Here is a 27,885-nt window from a genome sequence, read left to right as displayed (position 1 = left end):
AGTGTCACAGGCATCCTTCTATGCCACAACGCCAGCAATAGAAATGATACTTTAGTGACTGAGCCTGTGTTCTTGCCTTCAACATACAACTTCTTAGAGTTTCATAGTTTCGTACATGAGTTCAGTGACATGGATAATTTGTGGTATATTCAAACATATAAACTAATTTTAAGTCTTTAAAAACTTACATAGTTGTGGTTTATATTCAAGTTCATAAGAAATAAATAGGCACTTTAATACTGACTGCTTCTATATTTGGTCTAAAAATTATATTTTTCAGAATCATAGTGATAACAAACAAAATTGCTAGTGCAAAAGAAAACTTGACTTTCATTACAAACATCTTAAAATTTTCTCTGGCTCAAAAGAAGTATAAAAATATTTCACTTATGGTAATTAATCCTTTTAAATTATCAGAAGGCAGACAATGACAATAGGTTTATTCTAGTTTTATTTAAAATTTTAATTTCAAGTGAAATAATGTGACACTGATGCATAAGAATACAATCAAAGACTATAAACAACCTAATTCATTTTCCTGGTTTGCTCAAGCCTCCAGGCACCAGTCAGGTATCGAAGTCGTATAAAAAGTAGGTCCTTGCCCATCTGTAGCCAGCTCCAAAATGGAACTAATTTAGAACCTGTGATTTAAAAATACGTGAAGTAACAAATAAATTCAGGAGAAAATACATCAGTTTAAAATTATATTTTAGAAGTTACATTACATGATCTTTGTGACCTTTGAGCACTTTGCTTTTACTTAAATCATGGACAAAAAAACAACTAAAAGTTTCAAAGCTGAAGTGTTTTCCTCTAAAAACATAGTGAACTGAAATGAAACTTAGGAAAATCTAAATTGTGAAAATTTCAGATGGCCCTCCTAAAAGGACAGGCTACACATGGAGGGCCCTAGGAATGCCTAATCCAAAAACTCTACCAAGTGCTGGTTAATGAATAATAATTATATATAAAGCAATTAAAATACAGAATAGATAACTACAATTATTTCTACATGTGAATCCAATCTTAAGGGTGAAAAACATGATCAGACATAAAACAATTTCATCTAGACTCATTTGTCTTGGGTCACACAGAATACCAGCCGAATTAAATGTCTGATTTGCATATCACAGAGGATCCTTACAACTGTTATTTGTACTGTACCTGCAGATAAATGAACACCTATCAAGAGAATGGATTACAATTTCACTATCATTAAATACTATATGTGAGTCCTGAAAGACCTTTTTCACTACTTTAAATTTATAAAGTCCCTTTCTTCTGAAAACATGTCTATCAAAGTACTTTGTAGACATTAACCATATCCAATTAAAATTATTAATCAGGGGCAAATATTACCTTCATTCCACAGTTTATAACACAACTGTCCCTATAATACAAATGAACATATGCCCTAAACATGAGACAGATTTTATTTTCTCCCGCTTCATCTTCTACAGAGTCTGTGTTGGACACCAATCTACAGATAGACCAGAAGTGATCATTAACAACTGAGCAATCCTTTAACCTGTTTCCAAATCCCTTCTGATTGTAGGCCACTATTGTGGGGATTAATGAAATTTCTATAAATGCCATTTGATTCAGCAAGACACCAAGAGGTCTGGATTCATTCTAGACTACATAGTTTGTAAAATCTCAAAACTGGTTCTTAACCCCCTTTCCATCCATAAACATCTGAGTTTACATAGCAATAATGGCTGACTGTAACAGGGACTCTTAAAGAGGGCCATGCTCACCCAAGGGAGGGGGGACTTTGAAAATGTCTTTAGTGATTACATTAACTGATCTCACTCATGAATTTAGGGTCATTCTACGGTACACAAAGGAGAAGTTTAGAATATATTTTAAATTCTATATATCAAGAGCTGTCTAAGCTTTTCTGAATAGGAATTAAGATTTGTGATAGATTTCAAGTCATAAATTTCAGAGATTTCTGCATTTTTAGAGACATGTACAGGAACAGGTAACAGTTTAAAAAAATGGATTCTGAATGGATTGTGGACACTTGGAGTAAAACACCTGTATTTTTGTATTTAGCTCCGCATAGTGCTTTGCTGGTACTCAATATCCACAAGTGATCAAATAATACAATGTTTTAAAAATGGTGATGCAAACAGTAAAGTTTATGTTGAAGGACTATTAACTTTGCTTCTAATCACAGAGCACCATGACCCTGTCTACTGCAGGAGGCATTAAAGTTTCTTGGCCAGGATGGTAGACCCACTGAAGACCCCAAGAACCTACTGAAAAATCATGTAAGATAGCAAGCCAGATGGAGGGGATGAGTATGTGATGCTTTCCATGGAACTGGCTCTGAGTCAAGAGAGCTCAGAAGGCCCTGATGAGGGGTGGAGAGAACATTAAAGTGAGATGATTTTCTTGGACAAATGGCACCTGACACCTCCTCCCTTGACTGATTGAAGATCAGCAGTAAAATAAACAAGATACTCACCTTCAATTTCTGTCCAATTGACAGCAATTTCTGCTATTGGAATTTTAAAGAACTGTGCTATGTAGAGCAGTTCTACATCAAATGCCCTAAAACAGAAAATATATTATTTATTTTTAAAAACACAAATAGAGGATAATGAAATCTACCCTGGATTGTTTTAAAGAAGCTGACAAAGTGGATGTCAAGCTTATCCTGAAGGTAATATTCACAGTAGATCAAATAATTAAAAGCTGAGTAGTTCAGAAGCTCCCAGGCAAATAAGATAATTTGATATGACACTGCATAATAATTAGATGGGAAACATTTTATTTATCACAACTCAGAAACTCTCAGAGGTAAAAGTAGTCTTGGAGGTTCCAAGAGAAAATTTAGTTTTAGAAATGTTTAAGATTGATGGATTTCATTCCCAACCTGAACTAGATCAAGATACAGAACTGATAGTATCTGCAACTGATTCAGAGCTGATAAGTCAGAATTCTGAAAATCCCTAGAAAAAAATGTTCTTGCTCACTTAAGAGTTGCTTGATTATTTTCTTCTACCACTGAGGGATCAAGGTTTCTTTTCTAATCCAATGTTGTTCCCTTCCTCTTTTCTGTACTGTCAACACAGTATTGGTAGCTATTGAAAGTGAAAAGCTACTTTAGTCTGAAATGTTCTTTGGATCTAAGGAAGTACGTACATTGGAATTAGAAATACCACTTTGTTACTTGTCCTAGTGTACACCCCAGCTCATCCTTTCTACCCACTGCTTCTTTTCACTGGCATTATGTCTAGGACGAGAAGCCCCACTTAAACTCTCCTCACACTCTTAACTGGCTCTAAAATTCCTTACTGTTTTTTTTTTTTTTTTATCCTTGAGTTATAAAGCTCCCCCATCTCACCCTACCCCCCTTTTTGGGACTGCATGGAGCACAGTTCATATTTTAAGCACAATATTTTAAACCAGTAATTAACACAGAAATAAAATGCTTAAAACTCACTTGTATTTAATTTCTCTGATTTTAGATGACTTGAATTTGAGCTTTTTTCTCCCCACATACTATCATCATCCATTATGAAACTAGTTAAATTCCAAGTATTTGGTTGTTCTATTGAATGAAAACTATTTTTTAAAACAACTCATTTCCTTACTTTAATAAAATACTTAGTTAAGATGATAAAACATCTACAAAAGTGAGTTCTTTGTACATATAAAACTTGTTACTTAAAATTGTGACACTTATGAAAGAAAGAAATAATTTTAATATTTAGTATTAAGTCCTTAACTCTCTCTTTTAACTTTAAAATATTAGCTTATAGGACAAGCTAGTTCTAATTATATTAAATAACTTGAATCAAATTATTAAATATTTCTAAGGATATCAGTATATAGTTAGTGACCTAACAAAGTCACAAAACAATGGGAGAATGAGCGAAAAAGAGAAAGGGAAATAAGCACTCATTAAATAAAATCACTTTATATTTAAAAAAAATCACTAACTTGAAAGGGTTTCTTATATCTTTCTCCCCTTATTAAACACTCTACAAGACATAAACACATTTATTACAAGAACAAAAAAAATGCAGCTAACATTACCGTGTTGTAAGAGCATGCTCCATTCATTACTAAAGCAACTATTTTCACTAAAATACCAAGTACTCTGACCAGACCCTTATGCTATCAGAAAGGAGGGTAAGCATTATCTTCCGACTAAGATGCTTTCATTTATTTTTGCTAATGTGGTTTGGGCAGAGCCACCACATTTCCTTTTGTTACTCAGTTCCTGGCACAGTTGCTTCCTTATCAACAGATAATATTATAAAGAACAAAGAGTGTGCCGAAACCCTGTTACATACAACAGATTCACTTGCACCCTACTGTTCTCTCTTGAAGCGCCATCAAAATTAATGCAACACGGATGGAATAAATTCATACAAACAAAGAAGAGGATAAGATGACAATTAAAAAAGGGTATTGTAAGTTGTAAGCTAGCTGGACAAATGGTAACTAGGGAAGGTGGACAATGGCAGTGAGAGAAACACAGAAGCAGGCTCACTGATGTCTGTACGGGAGATGCAGGTGGGTTTGCCAGCAGAACTACTCACTGAAGTCTGTCAGATTTTCCCCGCCCTTCACTGTATGAGGTCACAGCTATTAGGTGGGAGATGAATGATCCAACTAGGGGAAACCAGCCAGGCCAAAAGACAATGGTAACTGGGAAATTCCCAGACATGATTCCAGTAGTTTAACCTCTAGAGAAATCTGCCAGTCAACCAGAGGCACTGCCCAGGCCCACAGCTTCTGAGGAGTGTTTTAGTATCAGAATAAAGATGTAAGGAAAGACTTTAGGGAAAAAAAGAATGTGACAAAAGCTGGAGGCAACAGAAACAATGCAGGAAAAGAAGAGGTCAAAGTTCCAAACAAGACAATGAAAAAAGTAGAGAAACATATTGTAGTCATCAAAAAAATAGATTTTAAAAAATGATAGAAAAAAAGTTCTAGGAAATTAAAATTTTGATAACAGAAATAAAAATTCAAAAGAAGGGCTGGATGATGGTCTCAAAAGAACAAAAACAGAAAAGAGAAAAACTAAAATGGTTCTAAATTGGGAAAACTGGATATCCACATGCAGAAGAATGAAATGTGACCCTTATCTCACACTATATACAAAAATCCATTAAAAATGGATTAAAGACGTAAACATAAGGTCTGAAACTAAACTATCATAAAAAGACTATGTAGGGGGCAAACTATGTGATACTGATCAGGGAATGAATTTTTTTAGTTATGACCCCCACAGCACAGGCAATAAAAGCAAAAATAGGTAAGTGGAACTACATCAAACTAAAAAGCTGCTGTATACAGACAAAGAAACAAAAAGAGTAAAGAGACAACTTAGGGATTTGGATAAAATATTGTAGGCTGCACATCTGAGAAGGGGGTTAGTATCTAAAACATATAAAAATGCAAACCACTCTATAGAAAGAAAACAATTAATCCAATTAAAAAATGAACAAGGGACTTGAATACTTCTTAAAAGACCAAGAGATACATGAGAAAACAAAACAAAACAAACCTCAGCAACACTAATCATTAGGGAAATGCAAATTAAAACCACAATGAAATATCACTTCACAGTTGTCAGAATGGCTATTTCAGAAAGACAAAAGATAAGAAATATTGGTGAGGATGGAGAAAAGGGAATCCTTGGTAAACTGTTGATGAGAAGATAAATTAGTACAACCATTATTGAAAAAAAAATTTTTTTTTTTTGACAGGCAAAGTGGACAGTGAGAGAGACAAGAGAGAAAGGTCTTCCTTTGCCGTTGGTTCACCCTCCAATGGCCGCTGTGGCTGGCGTGCTGCGGCCAGCGCACCGTGCTGATCTGATGGCAGGAGCCAGGTACTTCTCCTGGTCTCCCATGGGGTGCAGGGCCCAAGCACTTGGGCCATCCTCCACTGCACTCCCAGGCCACAGCAGAGAGCTGGCCTGGAAGAGGGGTAACCGGGACAGAATCTGGCGCCCCAATCGGGACTAGAACCCGGTGTGCCGGCGCTGCAAGGTGGAGGATTAGCTTAGTGAGCCGTGGTGCTGGCCATTATTGAAATTTATACAGAAGTTCCTGGTGGAGAAAATATATGTAATTAGCATACTGATTCAAAAGACATTGGTTTGAATTTAGATAGGTTACACATGTGAAGACAAAGCACAATGAAAATCTCTCTATTTTCTTTTTCATATTGGTTGTATGCTGAAATGACAATATTTTGGAAACACTGTGTTAAGGCAAATTATTAAGATACATTTAATGTGTTTCTTAAGTAAAAGACCCTCAATGATGAAAATTAATGTTCCCGATTTATAAATAGAGAACTTTCAAAATACAGAGAACCTAGTTTTTGAGCCTAGTTTGGGACCTAACAAAAGGCTGAAAGATTTCCAATGTAGACAGAGGAATCTACTTCCAGAGTTGCTTCTTAAATTTTCCAATTTTGGAGTCCATTAACTATCAGTTTATTTTATTCTTCAACATAACAAATGCATGTATCTAAATTTGAAGCCTAAATCTATGTTATATTATATTATTTAAAAATTTTTAAATCTAGGAAACAATTCAAAAAAACATATATGAGGGGCCAGTGCTGTGGCACAGCAGGTTAAAGTCCCGGTCTGCAGTGCCAGCATCCCCTGTGGGTGCCGGTTTGAGTCCCAGCTGCTCCACTTCCAATCCAGCTCTCTGCAATGGCCTGGGAAAGCAGTGGAAGAGGGCCCAATTCCTTGGGCCCCTGCATCCACATGGGAGACCTGGAAGAAGCTCTTGGCTCCTAGCTTTGGATTGGTGCACCTCTGGCCACTGCAGCCATCGGGGAGTGTACCAGTGGATGGAAGACCTTTTTCTCTCTCTGCCTCTCTGTAACTCTGTCATTCAAATAAATAATTTTTTTTAATGTATGAATGATCGTTTTGATTCTGAAATTAAAATTTCCTTAAAGCAATTTTTGGGAGTTATGTTGACATCTATTTCAAGAAACAACAGAACTTTACAAACAGATGCGCAAAAGTGGTGGAGACTACAAATATGGGTATATAGAATACATAGATGCCCACCATGATCAGGATTCACACAGAAGTCATGAGTAACATCAACTATCAACTCCTTCAACAGTATTTCTCAGGTACTTATTATGTGCTAGACATTCTATTGCACAGAAGAATATACTGATAAGCAAAATCAGATGGGATTCTTGCTCTTGTATAGTTTATACTTTAGCAGAGGAGACAAATTAAATAATTACAGAAATAATAAAAAAAACTACATATGGGACATGTACTATGGATAAAGCACATTGTACCGCCATGGTATACAACTGGGGGCACCTAAGCTAGCTTGGAGAGAGGGCAAGCTGCATGAAGGATGATCTGAAGAAGCTGGGAAGGGAAGAATGTCTGCGGCTGGAGACAGGAGACAGACCATGCAGCGCCTCCAACAGTCATGAGAAGCCACTGAAGGACTTTAAGCAGAAGAGGTTGATATGATTGATCAGTTTCAAGTTTTGAAAAGACACTGGGGGCTGTAGCCTTGTAGTCTGGAAAAGGATGATGTCCTAGGTGGTGGTGTTGAGATGAACCAAAACAAGATATAAAAACTAAAATCGATGAGCCTTGGCCATAGATTAAATGTTAGCAGTGGAAGTGGGGAATGTCAAGTTTTCTAGTTTGTGTGTGACAGTGCAATTCAGTAAACAGGCTGAGAGCTAGCTGGGGGAGGTCCGGGGTGGGTCTCTTTTAAGGTAATCAGTAATTAGAGACAATGCAAACCCACTGAATGTCACTGACGGGTCAGGTATGACAGACAGTTAACAGGACCACCAGGTTTAATGACTGGAGGTAAATAGATGTTTAGATGGAGGGATGGAAAACATCCTACATGAAGGTCGGATGAGGGATGAATAGAAGCAAGAAAATGAAGACAGCTAATACACAGCACTGCTTCAAGAAAAGGTTGGCTGTGAGGGCAGAGATGGACTGCAGCTTGAAACTTAGGAGTATGGGTCAATGGAAGGCTTTCTGGGAAAACTGTGATCAAGAGGAAAGGTTAAATATACAAGAGAGAAATGCACAGGGCTAGGTTTTTGAGAAAGGGGATGCAAAGGTCAAAGAAATGGTCTTAGGAGAGAGCTTTCATCTGTAAAAAGAAGAGAAAATGGTTTCCCTATTCTGCTTTGAGATTTCTGAGCTTTTTTAAGGGGGAAAGAAAAAGGAAGTTGAAGCAAACAGGATGTTTTCAGGTTTCTCAATTTATATCAACTACAATTAAGATGAATATATATCTTTAAACCATATGGTGGGCTTGAAGCATTTTCAAGATAAGATCCACCACAGCAAAAATGTAAGGACACAGATTAGATTTATGTGCATAAGTGTCAATTTTGTTTAATTCTGGGTGTCTTTTTATGAGAAAACAGGACTGCTTCTTGTTACCTGGAATAACTTCTGGGTAATAAGATATACCAGATACATCCCAGTTAGAAACCTACCATCGTTCAATGTGTAGAGATGAAAACGTCCGTGAAGCTGCTTCTCGAGTTAATAATTTGAACCCACATTGTGTGTCCCTTATTCCTTTGACACAAAGGAACCACACCAGAAAGTGGAACCCATACATGAGAAGAGTACGGAAGTAAGAACGCTGAAAACAAAAACAAAAGATAAATGACTTTTCTATTTATGTGTAACACAGACATTGAAAACACCTGGCTGCAGACAACTGTATTTTAATATTTAATTGACTGGGCAGATCTTACATATGAACACCATTGTTCCATTAGCTTCGCCAGCAAAGTATACTCACATTAAAGAGACACAGTGAGAATGCCTATTGCTTACAGCAGAACAGAGGCGCTGGAGAAATGGCTACTGATTTTTTGGAGGTTCAGTCAGACAAGAAAAGTCACAGGACCTAAGTAGGTAAGAGTCCAGGGCTTCAATCTCCCAGGAGAAACTGCTGCATGGCTGCTATGAGCAGGCAGAACTTCAGATACCTACATATTCAATGCCTCTGCCCCACATAGATTTTAGTTACAAGAAAACCAGGTTTTTAGAAAGTATAGGCAAAACAAAACACTAAAATTTGAGCATGCAGTTTGATACCTAGTTAATTAGAATATTGATTGAAGGGGTATGGGAGAATATCACAAAGGTTAGATTAGAAAAAAGTTTTGAAACAAAAATCCAGTCTCTCTCTAATTAAATACACCATATAACTAATTAAATATATTGTAAAGACTAAATTTTTTAATACCATAGATACTAAATTTAAGCAGTTTTAAATTCTGAGGACTCACTATTGTTATTAATGATGAATTATGATTAGTAACATAAAATATGTTATTAATTATTGAAAACATAAGAATATGATATTAATTACTACTGTACTCAACACTTCCATATATAAGATAAAAAATAGGATCTACTCAAACATTCTCTAGTTAAGGTAATAAGCTCACGGGATGTTGCATTACATATGCAAGTAAGTAACCTATTAAAAGTCTATGCAGAATATTTCATATCTCATATTAAAGACCCCTCCTCCTTTTGCTTTTCAAAATTATAATACTCAGTATCATTCTTCACTCACATGTCTTTTGATAGTCTCATCAACTTGGACCACAAAGTTGGACAATAAAACAGAAAAAGCCCCAAACTGAGCAGATATATATGAATTCTGGCTGCATTACTAATTAGTATGATGGCCTTTTTAATTCTGGTTTCCTCATCTATAAAATGGGAATGAAATGCCTACCTCACAAAGTTATAAATACAGGTTAAATGAAAATATATTAAAGCTGTTAATGAGTCATGTGCCTTGGCACAAACTAACAGGAACTAAGTGCTTTTTAGGAAGGAAAAAAGCCTGAAAGCTTACTTTATCCTTCTGACCACAATTTCACTTGTGTATTAAACAGGGCCAGGAGGGAAGGAAGAATAAAATACTTATCTATAACGTATGTAAAACAAGCATTTTTTAAAAAAAGATAATTGAGCATTTCTCATATATGATCTTGAATCACTGCATATGTTTTGATGTAAATACATATGTCTTACCTCTCTAAGTAGACAGGGCAGAAACCTCATCTTAAAATACCTTGGTATTCTCACAACAGCTTGCTCAAGTGCCTTCCATATAAAATACTTCCAATAATTACTGGTTGACTGATTAAAACTCCAAAAGAGCATTTACGCTTAGGAAAGGAACAAATAGAAATTGAAAGATAGAAAAAAAATTAAAGGTAGAAAAACAATACCTGTAATCTATTCTCCTTGGCTGATTTTTCTTTTCTCCCTCTCTTTTTTAAAAGATTTATTTATTTATTTGAAAGTCAGAGTTACACAAAGGGAGAAGGAGAGGCAGAGAAAGAGAGAGAGAGCGCGCGTGCATGCGGCCGAGCGAGAGGTCTTCCAACAGCTGGTTTATTTCCCAATTGGCTGCAACAGCTAGAGCTGCGCCGATCTAAAGCCAGGAGCCAGGAGCCAGGAGCTTCTTCTGGGTCTCCCATGAAGGTGCAGGGGCCCAAGGGTTTGGGCCATCTTCTACTGCTTTCTCAGGCCATAGCAGAGAGTTGGATTGGAAGTGAAGCAGCCAGGTCTCCAACCAGTACCCATATGGGATGCCGACACTGCAGGCAGCAGCTTTACCCACTAAGCCACAGTGCTGGCTCCAAGCTGATTTTTCTTAATGTGATTTTAGTGAGCTTATTTGTTTGCAAATAAAAATACAAACAACTGCTTCTGCTTGGATGCTAATTTTGTTTTGTTTTAGGAAAACGGCTCTTTTTAAAAAAGCAGAAATGTGTAGAGGTCACATAAAGACTCTAAGTTGCTTGATTTCTTTCTTTCTTTCTTTTTTTTTTTAATTTATTTGACAGTTAGACAGTGAGAGAGAGAGACAGAGAAAGGTCTTCCTTCCATTGGTTCACTCCCCAAATGGCCGCCACAGCCAGAACTATGCCGATCCGAAGCCAGGAACCAGGTGCTTCTTCCTGGTCTCCCATGTGGGTGCAGGGGCCCAAGCACTTGGGCCATCCTTCACTGCCTTCCCAGACCACCAGCAGAGAGCTGGACTGGAAGAGGAGCAACTGGGACTGGAAGAGGAGCAACTGGGACTAGAACCCAGAGCCCATATGGGATGCCGGCGCCACAGGTGGAGGATTAACCAAGTGAGCCACGGTGCCGGCCCCTAAGTTGCTTGATTTCTAACATACGTAAAAGAATAACGAGGTAAACCACACACAAGAGGATTTTGCTTTGATTTTTAAAATTTGTTTAAATATCTTAGAACTCAGAAGACATCTAAAACATAGTTTAGACTTGTTTAGTAAAATGAAAACAAGCTCATAGAGAAGCATTCTATACAATTCTAAAATGGACATTTAAAAACATGAAAGAAAAAGAAGTTCACTGTTTCAATATTAACCATATCTCTAATGTTTATGAACTGCAAACAAGGAATTCAGGTGAAATTTAAAGCTGACTGGTAACTTCACTATCTAAAATAAGTTCAAAGAAGTCCCAAGACTTAAGCAAATACTCTTCAAAGCAATAAAGAATTATTATTGGGTTCGATTTTCAATCCCTTTAAAATAACAAAGTCAAGAATACCTAGCGAATATAAATATCACTGCTATACAGACACATGAGCACCTTTAAGGGGACTAAAATACTCTACCAGTGAGTGTCATGTTTGTCGCCCAACATAGCAGTAAAATAATGGTGAAATTACTTGCGAATATGTATAAAAATATTTCGGAAAGATATGTGTGAACATTAGGCAATATGCTACTGGATTTGCTATTTGCTGTCTTGATCAATTCTTGTGATCTGCCCATAGACATTACCATGCAAGGGTTTATATTACTTATAGGACATTATGAGAAAGGGAAGTCCAGGCTATAGTTCCCTGGACCCACGGCAGATGCATGCCTTGCCTCTTGGAAATGACTGCTATAAGTTAGGTATAGTTCTAAGAGAATAATCTAGACTTGAACCACAAGTGTACTGAGCAGCAGTTATACAGAGCATCTGTGGTGGACAAGTGCTGATCTCAGGTCAGTGGTCAGGGCACCCTTTCTTTCCATTGATTAGTGAACAATCCTACAGGGACTCAAAGCACTAAATCAATCACAAGGTTTTAGAGATGGAGGAATGGATAGCAGGAGACAAGACAACTTATAAATATATGTGATGCTGGGATAGATTTTTTCATGTCTGGCTGTAACTGTGCTAAGTAGAAGATTTAGGATATAGCCCAGTCTCATTCAAATACTATTTCTAGGGCAGGCGCTGTTGCCTAGAGGGTAAAGCCTCCGCTTGCAGTGCTGGTTTGAGACCTGGCTGCTCCACTTCCAATCCAGCTCTTTGCTATGGCTTGGGAAAGCAGCAGAAGATGGCCCAAGTCCTTGGGCCCCTGCACCTGCATTGGAGACTTGGAAGAAGCTCCTGGCTCCTGGCTTCAAACTGGTGCAGCTCCAGCTGTTGCGGCCATCCGGGGAGTGAACCAGTGGATGGAAGACCTCTCTCTCTCTCTCTGCTTCTCTTTCTCTCTCTGTGTAGCTCTGACTTCCAAATAAATAAATAAATCTTTTAAAAAAATGCTATTTCTAGGGAAAAAATTTACAGTTTTCAACTAATTGAGGTTCTAAGCGAAAAGAATTTATATCATTAAAAACAACTCAGGGGGCCGGCGCTATGGTGCAGTAGGCTAAGCCTCCACTTGCAGCACTGGCAACCCATATGGGTGCCAGTTCAAGTCTTGCCCTGCTCCTCTTCTGATTCAGCTCTCTGCTATGGCCTGGGAAAGCAGCAGAAGATGGCCCAAGTGCTTGGGCCCCTGTACCCACGTGGGAGACCTGGAAGAAGCTCCTGACTCCTGGCTTCAGATAAGCCCAGCTCTGGCCATTGGATGGAAGACCTACCTTTCAGTATCTCCCTCTCTCTGTCTGTAGCTCTACCTCTCAATAAAACAACAACAACAACAACAACAAAAAAACAAAACACCTCAAATACCTGGTTCATTTCTATTGCTATATAGCTATATATAAGAAATACAGGTGCCAACTCTCTCCTTCCTAGATTAAATAACTAACTCAAATAGCTAATTTCTCTCTTGCTTCCTATTTCTCTAATCTTTCTCCTTTATCAAGCAGATCATCCTTTTTGTGCTTATGTATTTTTGGAAAATATTTATACACAAAATTAATTTAAATTAATTTCAATTACCTTTGTAATCAGCTATGTGAAAACCTCTGTAAAAAATTCTTTTAAGTTACACTTATTTATAATACTCTTTTTCATACAATCTAATAATTTAGATTTTTATATTTTATTTAATAATTTTAAAATCCCACTTATGAACAGTATCTATTATCATCAGAATTATCACCTGCATAGTCCAGGCAGATGATATGCCTTTATTTCCTATTGGTGGGATTTAGTATTTTAGTTTCTAGCATTTCGTAATGATAAATAATGAACATCTTGGACACACACTTCTTCCCTTTTCTTAATCTTGTGTATCACTAACCTGATGAAGTTGGATCAGCTCATCTTTATGTTCTCTATTTTAAATTACTAAGTGTGCTAAAATCTCTATGGTTAATAATTTAAGTCTTTTTTGAACCCCAGTGAGAGTCTACATGGTGTACAGGATACTAGACTAGATGCTGAGGATGTTAAAATAATTTATTTCTAAAAGAGCAGAGTATAGGTTTCCATACTTATGCATAATCTCTAAGAAGTTTTGTGACTCTGCCATCAGTATACCTTGAAAAAAATTATGTCTTCTTATTTCAGCATCTTGAGGGGATGGTCCAATCTTTCATTCTCAAAGTTCAGTGTGTATATGGTCACCAAGAAAACTGCTGAAAATGCAGACTCCTGGTCCTACCTCTAGAATCTGATTCAGATTTCAGAAAGATTGCAAGAAAGTGGTATTAAAAGATAAGTTTATTTTGGTGCATCTTTTTTTAGAAATCCATGCATACCTTTCTCATAATACCCATTTTCTATGAACTTTTTGAAGGCTGCTTGTACATTAAAAAAAAAAGCTCCTTAGATAATTTTCACCAAGAAAAATACTACTCTTGCTGTGGCTGGCGCACCGCACTGATCCGAAGGCAGGAGCCAGGTGCTTCTCCTGGTCTCCCATGGGGTGCAGGGCCCAAGCACTTGGGCCATCCTCCACTGCACTCCCTGGCCACAGCAGAGAGCTGGCCTGGAAGAGGGGCAACCAGGACAGAATCTGGCGCCCCGACCGGGACTAGAACCTGGGGTGCCGGCGCCGCTAGGCGGAGGATTAGCCTGTTGAGCTGCAGCGCCGGCCCCATAATAGGATATTAATTCTTCCTTCAAGTTATTCTAGCACAATCTATAAAAGGAAGAATTTAACATCTTCAGTATTTTTTAAAGGTCTTTCTAAACCAGGCAATCACAAATCTTTCATATTTTAAAGCATGGTCCTTTTCTAAGAGGAACAAGGCTAAAACCAAGTATTTAAACTCTGAATGAAATTCACTTAAAATATGGTTAAGTATCATTTGTTCAAAATATCTGGAACCAGAAGTGTTTCAAATTTTACATAATATAAAATATTTATTATACATAACATATGTAATATATATTATAAAATGTATATAGTGAAATTATCTTTGGGGAAGGTACCCAAGTCTACACAAGAAATTCACTTATGTTTTACATATACTTTCTGCACATAGCCTGAAGAAACTTTTATATAATACTTCCATGTATGAAACAAAGTTTCATGGTGTGAAATTTTCCACGTGTGGTTTCACGGTCAGCACTCAAAAAGCTTCAGATTTTGGAACATTCTGAAATTCTGGATAGAGGATTCTCAATCTGTATAGTACATAACTGCACCAATAATAAAAAAAATAAAGGCAGGTTGACTGGTTCAAAAATTAATTATGTGGAAAAGTTTGCCTATTCTGAAATATGGCAATGTTTCATAAACTTCATGACGGTTTAAATGAGGTTGAAAAGAACAACATTTTTAAGACATTAAAGAAGAAAGCTTATTTCTTAGCAAACATATATGTAAAAAGAGAAAAGAAAATACTGCTATTTCATGCAGTTAAGTAAATTCTCACCTGAGCAATTGATTCTTTTTCCAAATGAGCCCGAGATCCACATGCAATAGCCATTTGATCCTGAGGAGAAAAGCAGTGGAACAGTTTTTCAATATTTATATCTCTCTCATAGAAACATATTTATTTTCAGCATGACCATCTCATTTTTAGAAACTTAGAAAGTTAAGGGGCCAGTGTTGTGGCACAGTGGGTTAAGCTGCTGCCTACAATACCAGCATCCCATATAGGCAGTGGTTCAAGTCCTGGCAGCTCCACTTCTAATTCAGCTCTCTGCTAGTGAACATGAGAAAGCAGCAGAAGATAGCCCACGTAATGGTCCCCTGTCACCCATGCTGAAGAAGCTCCTGGCTTCTTAAAATCTTTTAAAAAAAACTTGATAATTAAAAATCCTTTAGGGGCAGGCATGTAGCACAGGAGGTAAGATGCTACTTGGAGCTCTCATATCATTGTGCTTATATTTGAGTCTTGGCTCCACTTTTGGTTCCAGGTTCCTGCTAATGCACACTCAGGGAGGCATCAAGTAATGGTTTAAGAACTTAGGTCACTACCATCCATTCTGGAGACCTGGACTGAGTTCCCTGCTCCTAGCTTCAGCTTGCTCCAGTCCTGGCTGTTGTAGGCATTTGGGGAATGAATCATTGGATGGGAAATTTCTCTTTCAAATAAAATAAAAATTTTTTAAAATTAAAGTTTTTAAAGGTTTATTGATAAGTTCAGAATATGTACAGTTTTGAGGAGCTTAACTGTACTTACTAAGAAAATACTGAATTTGAACTGAATAGGGCTAAATATAAATGGCAAAATTCCTATTTTCATCTATTTGAGAATCAGAGAATACTCTCATCTCCCAGTTCACTTCCCAAATACCTGTGATGGCTGGGGCTGGGCTGAAGCTGAAGCTAGGAGCCAGAAACTTAACAGACCTCTCTCACATTGAGTAGCAGGGACCTAACTACTGAATCACCACTGCTGCCTCCCAGGGTCTGCATTAGCAGAAAGCTAGAATCAGGAGCCAGTGTGTGCACTGAATCTAAGCACTCTGATCGAGATGTAGGAGTCTTAACTTACAAGAGGTCAAGCACCTGCCCTCTCCCTAAATTCATACTTTAAAAAAAAAAAGATTCATTTTTTTAAAGACAGAGTTACAGAGAGAGAGAGGTCTTCTATCTGCTGGTTCAGTCCCCAAATGACCACACTGGCCAGAGCTGGGCTGATCCAAAGCCAGGAGCCAGGAGCTTCTTCTAGATCTCCCACGTGGGTGCCGGGGGCTCAGGGAATTGGGCCACCCTCTGCTGCTTTTCCAGGTGCATTAGCAGAGAGCCGGATTGGAAGTGGAGCAGTTTGGATTCGAACCAGTGCCCATATGGAATGCCAGCACTGCAGGCCAGGGCTTTATCCTGCTGCATCACAGCACTAGGCCCTAAATTCATACTTTTAAATAATATTTTTTTTTGACAGGCAGAGTGACAGTGAAAGAGAGAGAGACAGAGAGAAAAAAATCTAAAAATAACTTTTTTTAAAAAAAGATTTATTTATTTATTTGAAAGAGAGAAGACAAAACACATATACTAACATATATTCCTTCTACCTGCTGGTTCATTCCCTAATGGCTACAACAGCCAGAGCTGGGCCAGCCAGAAGCCAGAAGCCTGGAATTCCATCAGATCTGCCAGGTGGGTGCAGAGGCCCAAGCACTGAGACTATCTTCTGTTGCCTTCTCAGGCACTCAGGCATATTAGCAGGGAGCTAGATCAGAAGTGGAGCAGCTGGCTGGCTTTGGAGGTGGCAGCTTAACCTGCTGTACCGCAACAATGGACCCTGATTATAAACTTTATAAGAACTATGGCAAGATCTAAGTAAACTAAGGAAATGTTTACAAGCAAATAAAAAAATTCAACACACAGAAGGGCATGTCATGATCATGGCTCTAAGATGTCAGAAATCTCTGAACAGTCAGGGCTCCCTATATTAATCTGTAAATTTAAAGCCACATAAATAATAATACCCAAATAATTTCTAACTGCACTAGGTAAGATGATCTTAGAGTTACTACTGAAAAATAAAGGAAAAGGCCAGGAAAATTATAAAATTTCTAAAATTCTAAAAAGCACGAAGAACTAATCCCGGGGCTGATGCTATGGTACAGTGGGTTAAAACCCTGGCCTGAAGTGCCAGCATACCATACACATACCGGTTCGAGTACCTGCTGCTCCTCTTCCGATCCAGCTCTCTGCTATGGCCTGGGATAGCAGAAGATGGCCCAAGTCCTTGGGCCCCTGCACCCACGTGGGAGACCTGGAAGAAGCTCCTGGCTCCGGACTGGCGTAGCTCCAGCCATTGCGGCCATGTGGGGTGTGAACCAGTGGTTGGAAGACCTCTCTCTCTGTCTCTACCTCTCTCTGTAACTCTTTCATATAAAGAAAATAATTTTTTTTTTGACAGGCAGAGTTAGACAGTGAGAGAGAGACAGAGAGAAAGGTCTTCCTTCCATTGGTTCACCCCCCAAATGGCTGCTACTGCCGGCATGCTGCGCCGATCTGAAGCCAGGAGCCAGGTGCTTCCTCCTGGTCTTCCATGCGGGTGCAAGGCCAGAGCACTTGGGCCATCCTCCACTGCACTCCTGGGCCACAGCAGAGAGCTGGCCTGGAAGAGCAACTGGGACAGAATCTCGCACCCCAACCGGGACTAGAACCCGGGGTGCTGGTGCCACAGTTGGAGGATTAGCCTAGTGAATGGCGGCGCCAGCCGAAAATGAATCTTAAGAAAAAAAAAAAGAACTAGTTCCAAAGGACTTAAGAACATATTAAGTTATCATAATTAAAACAAAAGTAGCAGAATGTGAATAGACATATCCATGGACCAGAACGGAAAGACCAGAAACATACATACAGAATTGGACGTGAGCCTCTTTTCTGAATACTAACATATATTCCTTAACTTTATACTAAGATACATCCAAAGTTTAAGTGTAAAATGTTGAGTCATTGTATAAATGATCTCAGGCATAACTGAAAATGAATCTTGATGAAGAATGGGATGGGAGAGGGAGTGGGAGATGGGATTGTTGTGGGTGAGAGGGTGGTTATGGGGGGAAAAAGCCGCTATAATCCAAAAGTTGTATTTTGGAAATTTTTATTTATTAAATAAAAGTTAAAAAAATAAAACCTATAAACCTCGAAAAAAAATGATCAAGCAAGGCATGAGTATATGAAGCCCAACAGACTAATTTGAGATGAAAAATTTGTAAAAACTGTTGACCAGCAAAGTGATGACAAAAACCCAAACATATCCAAAGTGAAGAGACAAATATTTAAATAAGAGCCAGCGTTATAGCATAGGGGGTGAGGCCTCCACTTGTGACACTGGCATCCCATATCAAAGTGCAGATTCTAGTCCCCACTGCTCTGCCCCGATCCAGCTCCCTGCTAACGTGACTGAGAAAGCAGGGGAAGATGGATGAAGTTATGTTTAAAATTAGCTCTTTTCACATGGCAGAAAATAGTTTCCCAAGTTGTGATTACAACTAAATTTGAAATCAACATATGTCTATAAATATTTAAAAACAAAAACCCCAAAATAGGTCCTTACAGTTCAAAAGCCAATCTAGGCAATACATTTAAATTGTAACAATTGTTAAGATTTTCCCAAATATTTTCAATACAAGAAAAAATTGTATTTTCATACATTAAAAAGTATGTCAGAATGCAGATATCTGTTGAAAATAGCTGATGAATACACTGATATTTATTACACTACACACTCTAAGTATGTTCAAAATCACAATAAAAAGCCATAAGAAAAAAGGAGTACATTAACATTTATCCATACAATATGGATAAACATCTTAAAATCTGTTTAGAGATAAGGGCATGACCTGAGTAACTTCTCAAGTTTTTTCATTATTTACTACCAAGATGAGTCTTTATGCTTTTATATCAAGTTCAAAACCCTATTACATTAAATGTTGAAATATAAATACTCAGAAGAAATGGCCCATTAAAGGAATATTAACATTGGTTATTTCTGGCTGATAGAATGTGGTTGCTTACTTTAATCCTTGATGCTGTTTCAATCTTTCTCCAATCTCCAATGTCTTAGTGATAGTTTTATAATGAAGACATTTTTAATTAAAATAATAAAACAAAACAAAAATGCTATTATACATCTGATGCCACACCATTTCTTCTAGTTTTCACATTGGCAGCATTTTAAAATCAGTTGCCCATCTACTTCTTCATAATGTCCCCTTAAAATCCAAATGAGAAGTTATACAAATTTGGCTTATCTAGCCACATACCCCAACATTGTAATTTTGGCTTTTGGGTATCATTTATAAATACAATTTTTAATACATCATATGGCTTTCCCTTCAGAAATGACTTAAAGTGGTATTCATTTGTTTCACAGCTATTTATTGAGGACCTATTATTTCCACTACTCCAGGTACTGGAGATGAAGTTACACAGCCACTCTTCTAACAAAGCTTACCTTCTACTGGAACAGAGAGCATTGATTCAGACTACACTTATAAATTAAGAGCATTTTCTCTTGAAATTATATAGACAGTACATAGACATTACATTTCTGAGACTTTCTATGGTTAGCAAAAATTATAGTTGTCAAGAACAAGGTTTTAATCTTCTAGAATGGAGGTCAGTAAAATATGTATGTGGGTCAAATCCAGCCTGCTGGCTATTTTTAAATGACCCATGAACTAAGAAATGTTTCTGATCACCTAAAGGTTGTTTAAAAAAATAAAAGCAGGGCAGAGTGAGGGAAGGAGACAAATAATACTGAAACAGAGATCAAATGTGGTTTATATATATTAAAATTTTTATTCTTTAATCTTTTACAGAAGGTTTATTGTTTTCCATTCTAGGAAATATCAGGTAAGGTACTTTAAGAAGTTCATGGTGGGGCCGGCGCTGTGGTGTAGCAGGTAAAGCTGCCACCTGCAGTGCTAGCATCCCATATGGGCACCAGTTTGAGTACTGGCTGCTCCATTTCCAATCTAGCTCTCTGCTATGGCCTAGGAAAAGCTGTAGAAGATGGCCCAAGTGCTTGGGCCCCTGCACCCATATGGGAGACACAGAAGAAGCTCCTGGCTCCTGGCCCCCTCAAGCTGTTGTGGTCATTTGAGGAGTGAAACAGTGGATGGAAGCTCTCTCCTTTCTCTCTCTCTGCTTTCCACATACATACATACATTCATGGAAAAATGGGATCAAAAAATGTATTTTGGCACAAGAAATACTGAAATCATGACTTCTTTCAAAGTAGGTGTTTGGTATAGGGTTATTTATATTTTATAAATTTAAATATTTATTTATTTAAAAGGCAGAGTTATAGAGAGGTAGAGAGGCCAGGTGAGAAGGGGGAGAAGAAGGAAGAGGGCAGGGAGGGGAAAAGAGAGGGAAAGGGAGAAGGAAAGAGATATTCCATCTGCTGGTTCACTCCCCAAATGGCCACAACATACAGAGCTGAGCTGATCCAAAGCCAGGAGCCTGGAGCTTCTTCCAGTTCTCCCACGTAGGTGCAGGGGTCCAAGGACTTGGGCCATCTTCTATTGATTTCCCAGGTTATAGCACAGAGCTGCATCGGAAGAGGAGCAGCCGGGACACGAACTGGCACCCAAATGGGATGCCGGTGCCACAGGCACAGCACTGGCTCCTATTTGTTTACAAGATTCATTTATGGGTTGGCTCTGTGGCACAGTGGGTAAAGCTGCCAACTGTGATGCCGGAATCCCATATGGGTGTTGGTTTGAGTCCTAGCTGCCCCTCTTCTGATGCAGCTACCTGCTAATGGCCTGGGAAAAACAGTGGAGGACAGCCCAAGTGTCTAGGCCCCTGCTATCCACGTGGGAGCCCCGGAAGAAGCTCCTGGCTCCTGGCTTCAGATCGGCCCAGCTCTAGCTGTTGCAGCCATTTGATGAGTGAACAAGCACTCATCAAGATCTATCACTCTGCCTTTCAAATAAATGCTTCCCAAGTGCATTAGCAGACAGCTGAATCAGAAGTAGATTAGGTGAGATGCAAAAAGCACTCTTATATAGGATGCAGACTCTCAAGCCGAGTGGCCTCACTCACTGAGCTAGGTTTTTGACATTAAACTCCTGCTCTGATGGAAAAGACATTTTGTGCAGTTATTGAGATATATTCTCCTGAGAATTTGATATATAGTCTATTTATTTTTACATTTTTAAAGCTGCACTTTAATTTTTGCATTCTTATTTGGCTTTCACAAAGATCTTGGCAAAATTCCTGTCTAACTGTGGTCTATAAGACACACAATTTTGGAAGTAAGGTGTCTCTCTAGGAAGTCGGGCTTTTTATTCACACAATAAGAATGTGAAATAAATGCACTAGCTTCTGAGACTTGTTCATATGGCCCATCCAAAAAAAAAGGTAAGTAGTAACTGTTGTTTTTTATGGAATAATCCATGTTTACACATAGGATGAAATGTGGGTGCAACAATACTGCTATAGACCATGTAATACTACAATGAAGACAAAGAATTACTGAGGGTTATTAGTGATTAAGCAATCCAGACTGAATTGTGTATGTGGTTAATAGCTGCTTCCTACAGTTTTCCCTCAATGTAATTTTACTCTATCTTTTTCATATCCATTACCTCTAGTCCTTTGTGGAATTACAAATCTAAAACTAAACTGGTTGGAACTACATCTGAATAAGAATTCATAGTCTAAGTCATAGCCTGAATAATTATTTTAATTATTACTGGAACACAGAATTTTTGCCATCTATTTTGTACATTTGGGGATTTTTGGATTCTATTTCAAATAGGTAAGCTACTAAACAAGTGATCATCACAGGCTTTGCTTAGAAAAAGTACTGCAAAATCAAGCACATTTTATTTTTGCTAAAAGAGGTAGAATAATCACTGATTAGGAAATCTAAAACCTAAGAGAAAGGCTTTACGTATTAAAATGAAGACATAGGGGACAGGGTTGTGGCACAGCAGGTGAAGGCTTGCAACACCAGCATCCTGACTACTCTGCTTCAGATCCAGCTTCCTGCTAATGGGCCTAGAAAGGAAGCAGAAGATAGCCAAAGTACTTTGGCTCCTGCCACCTGTATGGGAGGCCAGGGTGGAGTCCCTGGCTCCTGGCTTCAGCCTGGTCCAGACCTTAATGTTGCAGACAATAGCAGATGGAAGAACTCTCTCTCTATCCAATAAATAAATAAATAAATAAATAAATCTTAAAAATACAAAAAGATTATACAAATCAATTATTTGGGAACAAAATGTAAAGAGCCTATGTTTCATGTGTGCATCTTAAAAAGTTTTACTTAAATTACGTACATTTAGTTTTAAAACTTTATAAGAACAATTGTATTCAGAGAAGGAACTATAAGCAACTTTTCTAACTTGACCTTGTAAGAATAATCAGATCATAGGTATGATTTGGTTACTCTAAGAGGAGATACAAGTTAAAAAGTAGTAGCAATTCACTTTTTTGTTGCAATTAAAAAAAAAACCAGTAAAATCCACTGAGAAGAAAACATTAGAAAAAACTACTTACAGTCAAAACAACATTGTAAGAGATACATAAGTTAACTACTGCCATCTAGTGAGTTGGTTGTATAATTATGGATTCTGAAACTCATAATTCTAATTATTGTCATTATTTCACATTATTCTCAGAACCACCCTAGGGGTTAGGAGAATATAAGCATGGCATGATTATCTAATTTGTGGCTGAAGTGAATTGAGAAGGGAAGAGTAATTGCATTAAAGACAGAATAAGACCCTCTATCTTTAGAGACTGAAATTTGATTGTTAAAAAGGAATAAATAGCCATACTTCCACTCCTAAACAAAGCAAATAAAAAGAAATACAGACTCAAACAAAAGCCCCCCAAATATACCAGAAAAAGGATGAGGAGGCTGGGTTCAATGCGATGCTCATAAACAAGAGCTGGCAAATAAGGAACAATGCAATGTGATAATCAAATACACACAAACTGAGACATCGTTAGCGGAAAACCATCAGGAAAATAAAAAACTGCTATGTTTTAAAATTTGAAGAATTACTGATAACCAAAAGTAGAGAAGAAACAACTCTCTCTTGAAGGGCTATCACAAAGAAGTGGAAATTGTGCAGTTACAAAAGATACAGCCAACTAAAGGGTGGGGTGGGGGGGATAGGACGGATTCAAGACACAACTTCGCCTTGAATGCAAAGAGGAACTTCATCACTGTGAAGGTAAAATGGGCTGTTTGTGCATCATTAGGGCTATACAAGCCAAGACTACAAGATCACTTGGTGGTTATGAAATTTCACAACATGAGATAAATTAGATCAAAGGTCAGCAAACCATATTCTGTGGCCAAAATCTGGTCTGCTATGTCTTTGTTTAAATAAACTTTTACTTGAATACAGTCATGGTCATTGATTTATATACTGTCTAGCTCTTCTTTTGTACTACAACTGTAGAGCTGAGTAGTTGTGAGAGACTGTATGGCTTTAAAGTTTAAAATATTTACTATATGGCCCTTTACAAAGAAAATATGCTGGTACGTGAATTAGATAATTAAGACAATTCCTTCCAACACCTCCACTCATGTTAGCTTCAGAGGGTAAGTTTCCTGAGAGCTATGACTATTACTAACAATGTGAATTAACAGCTTAATTATAATCATAGGCTTTAATTCTTTAATGATCTTAACATTGACAGTACTGATTCAGTAAGCTGGATTATTATAAGGAAAAAAGACATTATCAGAATTCCTTTCCTTTTCATAGTAATATAAAGGAAACTGGATTCACAAGAGGAAGGTTCACATTTTTTTGTTTATTTTTTTAACTCCCTAATCTTTCTTAATGCATTGTTCTTTGTCCTAATAAAGAATTATAGAATCAGTTGCTAACCTTCTGCTCAGCCTCTCACTCTGGCTCCTCAACATCGGAGGTAACACAGCAGAAAGTTACCAAGTTTCTGTTAGCCTCTAAGGAGAAACACAAAATCAAAGTAACATCTCACCAACAGCATTTTTCTTTTAGGCTAGCATGACAGATGAAGAGGTTTTCTGGTAAGAATGAAATATAACATATCCAGTAATTTCCTGTCACATGGGAACACAACTGTTGGAAAGAACTTTCTATGATGAAACTGCTACCCAACAGGTAGGTACTAGCCATGAGGATTTGAAATGTGGCCAGTGAGACTGAGGAATTAAATTTTTATTTAATTTTAATAGCCACGTGTGTCTACTGCTTTGAATGGCACAGATATATGGATATTTTAACAGAATTAAAATGAGTTAATTCATTTTATATTTTATATTAATTCATTTAAATTCATTTAATATTTTATATTTAATTAATTTGATTGATTCATTTAATTCATATATTTAATTTAATTTATATATTTAATTCATTTTATATTTTATATTATATTACATATAGAATTAGTTAATTCATTTAGTATCTTAAAAAAAAAAAAACCCAAATCATAGCTAATGGAAATAAAGAAGAGTGGGAGCTGAGATAGGATGATGGGTGTTGGAAGATATTTCACATCCCACGAAACAAGTATTTTCAGGAAGTAGGATAAGCAGCATTTGGTTACTATATAGCCTGGTTCTTTGGATTTTGCGAGTATGTTTACTTTTTTCTGTTGTTCAATTTTTTGTATAATAGCTAAACTAGGTTGATTTCATTCACGGATAGTTCTATTAAACTTCTTTTGGCCCACAATTTGTTTCCTTAGTTTTGTAATTTCTTCTAATATAGTTTTTTGTCATCTCACCTTTGAATATCTGTGCTGCTGAACTCTTACTGCGTTAAGCATTAATTGCATTAATGCACTAAGCATTCTGTCTTCAGTTAAAATATTCATGTTAATTTTATCCTTTTCCTTGAATAATGGGGTCTCTCAGATAGGATTATCTTTCCTTTGCATGAAATTTTAATTCTTTTCATTTTGTCTTAACACTGGCAGTTCTCATAAAGCACAGGGGAATGCTCACTGGTATAATTCTAAGGTTTGTGACACCTATTTTTTCTCCTCTAGTTTCAAGGCCTGAGTATTATACCCAGGCTACTGTGGAGGTCTCCTTTTGTGGAGCTCTACACAGCTTTGTTGGGTTCCCTGCTTTTAGAAGATTCTGTCCGGTGTCCTGGGCAAGATGGCACTACACTGAAGTATGGATCTGTGTTTAGCTTGAAGTTCTGAAAATAACAAACCCCAGCAAGATCTGATTCTGCTGAAATCCTGGCACATTGTGTGACGTGGCACTGTTTGAAGTCATCCAAGGATGCTGATTGATTCTTTCAAGTTGATTCTTTCCAGATCATAAGGTGTTTGGTGAAAAGCTCACAATTCTGTACAATTACCTTTTTGCTCAAAATGATCTGTGAAAGGTGGGAATGGCACCAGGATTTTCTTTCTTTAACTTCCATTTTTTCAAGTTATGGCATAAAGTTGTACTAAATCTTTTTGGAGAGGTTATTCCCTATAATTACGATTACTATTTTTTTTAAGATTTGTTTGTTTTAAAAGGGTTACAGAGAAAGAGTGAGAACCATCTTCCATCCACTGGTTCACTCCACAGAAGGCTTCTATGACCAGCGCTGGGCTGGCCAAAGCCAGGAGCAAAGAGTTTCATCCAGGTCTCCCATGTAGGTGATGGGGCCCAAACACCTGGACCATCTTGCACTGCTTTCCCCAGGCCTTTAGCAGGGAGTTGGGCCAGAAATGGAGCAGCTGAGACATGAGGCACCAATATGGGATTCTGGCATTGTAGGTAGCAGCTTTACTTGCTATGCCACGACATTGGCCCTGAGATTAGATTATTTTTGTTTCACCAAAAAAACATTTTCAGTTTCATTTTACATCTTTACTTGCATGGCTATGCTTTTAAATGTAAAGCTGGGTTATATTTTTAAATAAAAGCCTCATTAAAACATGTATAATTCTCAATTGGTAGAAGCAATTAGAAATCAAGAGAGACATCATCAGAATATTAAAATAAGTCAATCTCAGATATTAAGTGAATATTTCTAACACTATGATTAGATCTTCTACAGGACTAAAATACCTATGTGGGAATTTCACATCAAAAACTCTAGTTTTAAATTTTTATTAATTTACCTTCATTTTATTTGAAAGGCAGAGAGAGAAGAATGAGAAGAGAGGAGAGGAGAGGAGATAGAAATACTTTCCCTCTGTTGGTTCACTCTCCAAATGCCTGCAACAGCCAGGCCTGCGCCAGGCTGAAGCCGGGAGCCTGGAACTCAAGCTGGGTCTCCCATGTGTGTTGCAGGACTGTATTACAAATAAGCCATTCATTATCTGCTGTCTATAAGAAAAACCCCTGACTTTTAAACTTATACGCAAATTCTCTTCTAGTGTTCCTTTAGAGTGCACATATTTTTGTCAAAACATTGAATTCTATTGTTATACTCACAGGCCAAGGCTGTAGATCATTTAGTCCCTTTTCTAATTTTTCTACATCTGGAAACTTTGTGGCACCATCAGCATCCGCCATAAGGATCTTTTTCCCTCGAGAACTGAATACACCCTGTATTTAAAAGTTTCAAGTAAAAAGAAAGTTGCTTAAAATTAAGGATAATGTCAGTAACATTTCAGTCTGTTCTGTTTTATTTAAAACAACTAAGCATAAAATATTACGTATAGAATGAGAAGGAGGCTAAAATTCACTGGTACCCCTGAAAAGACATTCCCAAATATATCTATTGCCTATTCATTATTTTGAAAAATTGTGATGTCATACTATTAATACCTTGGAAAATAACATAGTAAAATAGAGAAAACTAAGTAAAAATATTCTGCATGACTAAGAATAAAGAAGTGTAAAAGTCATTACGTACATTATGCATATATGACATTTGTGTCACGGTGCCAAAAAGATCAGAGAAGCACATAAAAACCATATTTATGGACAAACTGAACAAATCTAATATACAGATTTATTGTAAAATGCACTGTAAGATTATAGATATTACAGATCCTTAGTATTCTTTTTGAAAATTGTTTTTGTTACTTAAGATGCACAGGGAAAAAGGGAGGGAGGGATTGAGAGAGGGAGTGGGAGAGACAAAATGGGAAAGAGAGAAAGGAGAGAGTTTGGGCCGGCGCTGCGGCTCACTAGGCTAATCCTCCGCCTGCAGCACCAGCACCCTGGGTTCTAGACCTGGTTGGGGCGCTGGTTCTGTCCCAGTTGCTCCTCTTCTAGTCCAGCTCTGTGCTGTGGCCCGGAAGGCAGTGGAGGATGGCCCAAATCCTTGGGCCCTGCACCTACATGGGAGACCAGGAGGAGGCACCTGGCTCCTGGCTTCGGAATGGCGCACTGTGCCAGCCGTAGTGGCCATTTAGGGGGTGAACCAACAGAAGGAAGACCTTTCTTTGTCCCTCTCTCTCGCTAACTGCCTGTCAAAAAAAAAAAAAAAAAAAAAAAAAGGAGAGAGTTTGACTACCTGCTGGTTTACTCCCTCAAATGTCCACAATGGTTAGGACTAGGTCAGGGCTGGGCTGGGCATGAAGCCAGGAACTAGGACTCAATTCAGGTCTCCCATGCTACATGGAACCCAGCTACATGAGCCACCACCTCTGTCTCCCAGGTTCTGCATTACCAAGAAGCTGGAATCAGGAGATGGAGCTGGGAATTTCATCCATGCACTCTGATATGGGATCTAGCTATCCTAATGAGTGCTTAACCTGTGGGTCAAATGCTGGCCCCTAGTATTCTTTATTATGGAACCTAAAGCATTTTACCTTTTAA

At 37.8% G+C, this 27,885-nt stretch overlaps 1 protein-coding gene across 4 annotated transcripts in view; it reads right to left on the bottom strand.

The window, feature by feature from the left end:
- Positions 1–434: 434 nt before the first annotated feature.
- Positions 435–27,885, bottom strand: part of ALG5 (ALG5 dolichyl-phosphate beta-glucosyltransferase) — a 51,075-nt gene continuing 23,624 nt past the window's right edge. For all 4 annotated transcript variants that reach the window (XM_051831797.2, XM_051831798.2, XM_002720603.5 and 1 more), the window contains 5 exons: positions 26,551–26,664; positions 15,118–15,177; positions 8,494–8,645; positions 2,474–2,559; positions 435–641 (listed from right to left, as the gene is read on the bottom strand). In XM_051831797.2, the coding sequence (XP_051687757.1) occupies positions 526–641; positions 2,474–2,559; positions 8,494–8,645; positions 15,118–15,177; positions 26,551–26,664 (528 nt within the window). In that variant the 3' untranslated portion in view covers positions 435–525. The remainder of the gene's footprint in view (positions 642–2,473; positions 2,560–8,493; positions 8,646–15,117; positions 15,178–26,550; positions 26,665–27,885) is intronic.

The sequence above is a fragment of the Oryctolagus cuniculus genome, chromosome 9 (assembly GCF_964237555.1).
Source record: "Oryctolagus cuniculus chromosome 9, mOryCun1.1, whole genome shotgun sequence".
In the NCBI taxonomy this organism is placed as follows: Eukaryota; Metazoa; Chordata; class Mammalia; order Lagomorpha; family Leporidae; genus Oryctolagus; species Oryctolagus cuniculus.
Note: the sequence above shows the minus strand (reverse complement) of the source record. Positions and strands in the feature narration are given on the sequence as shown.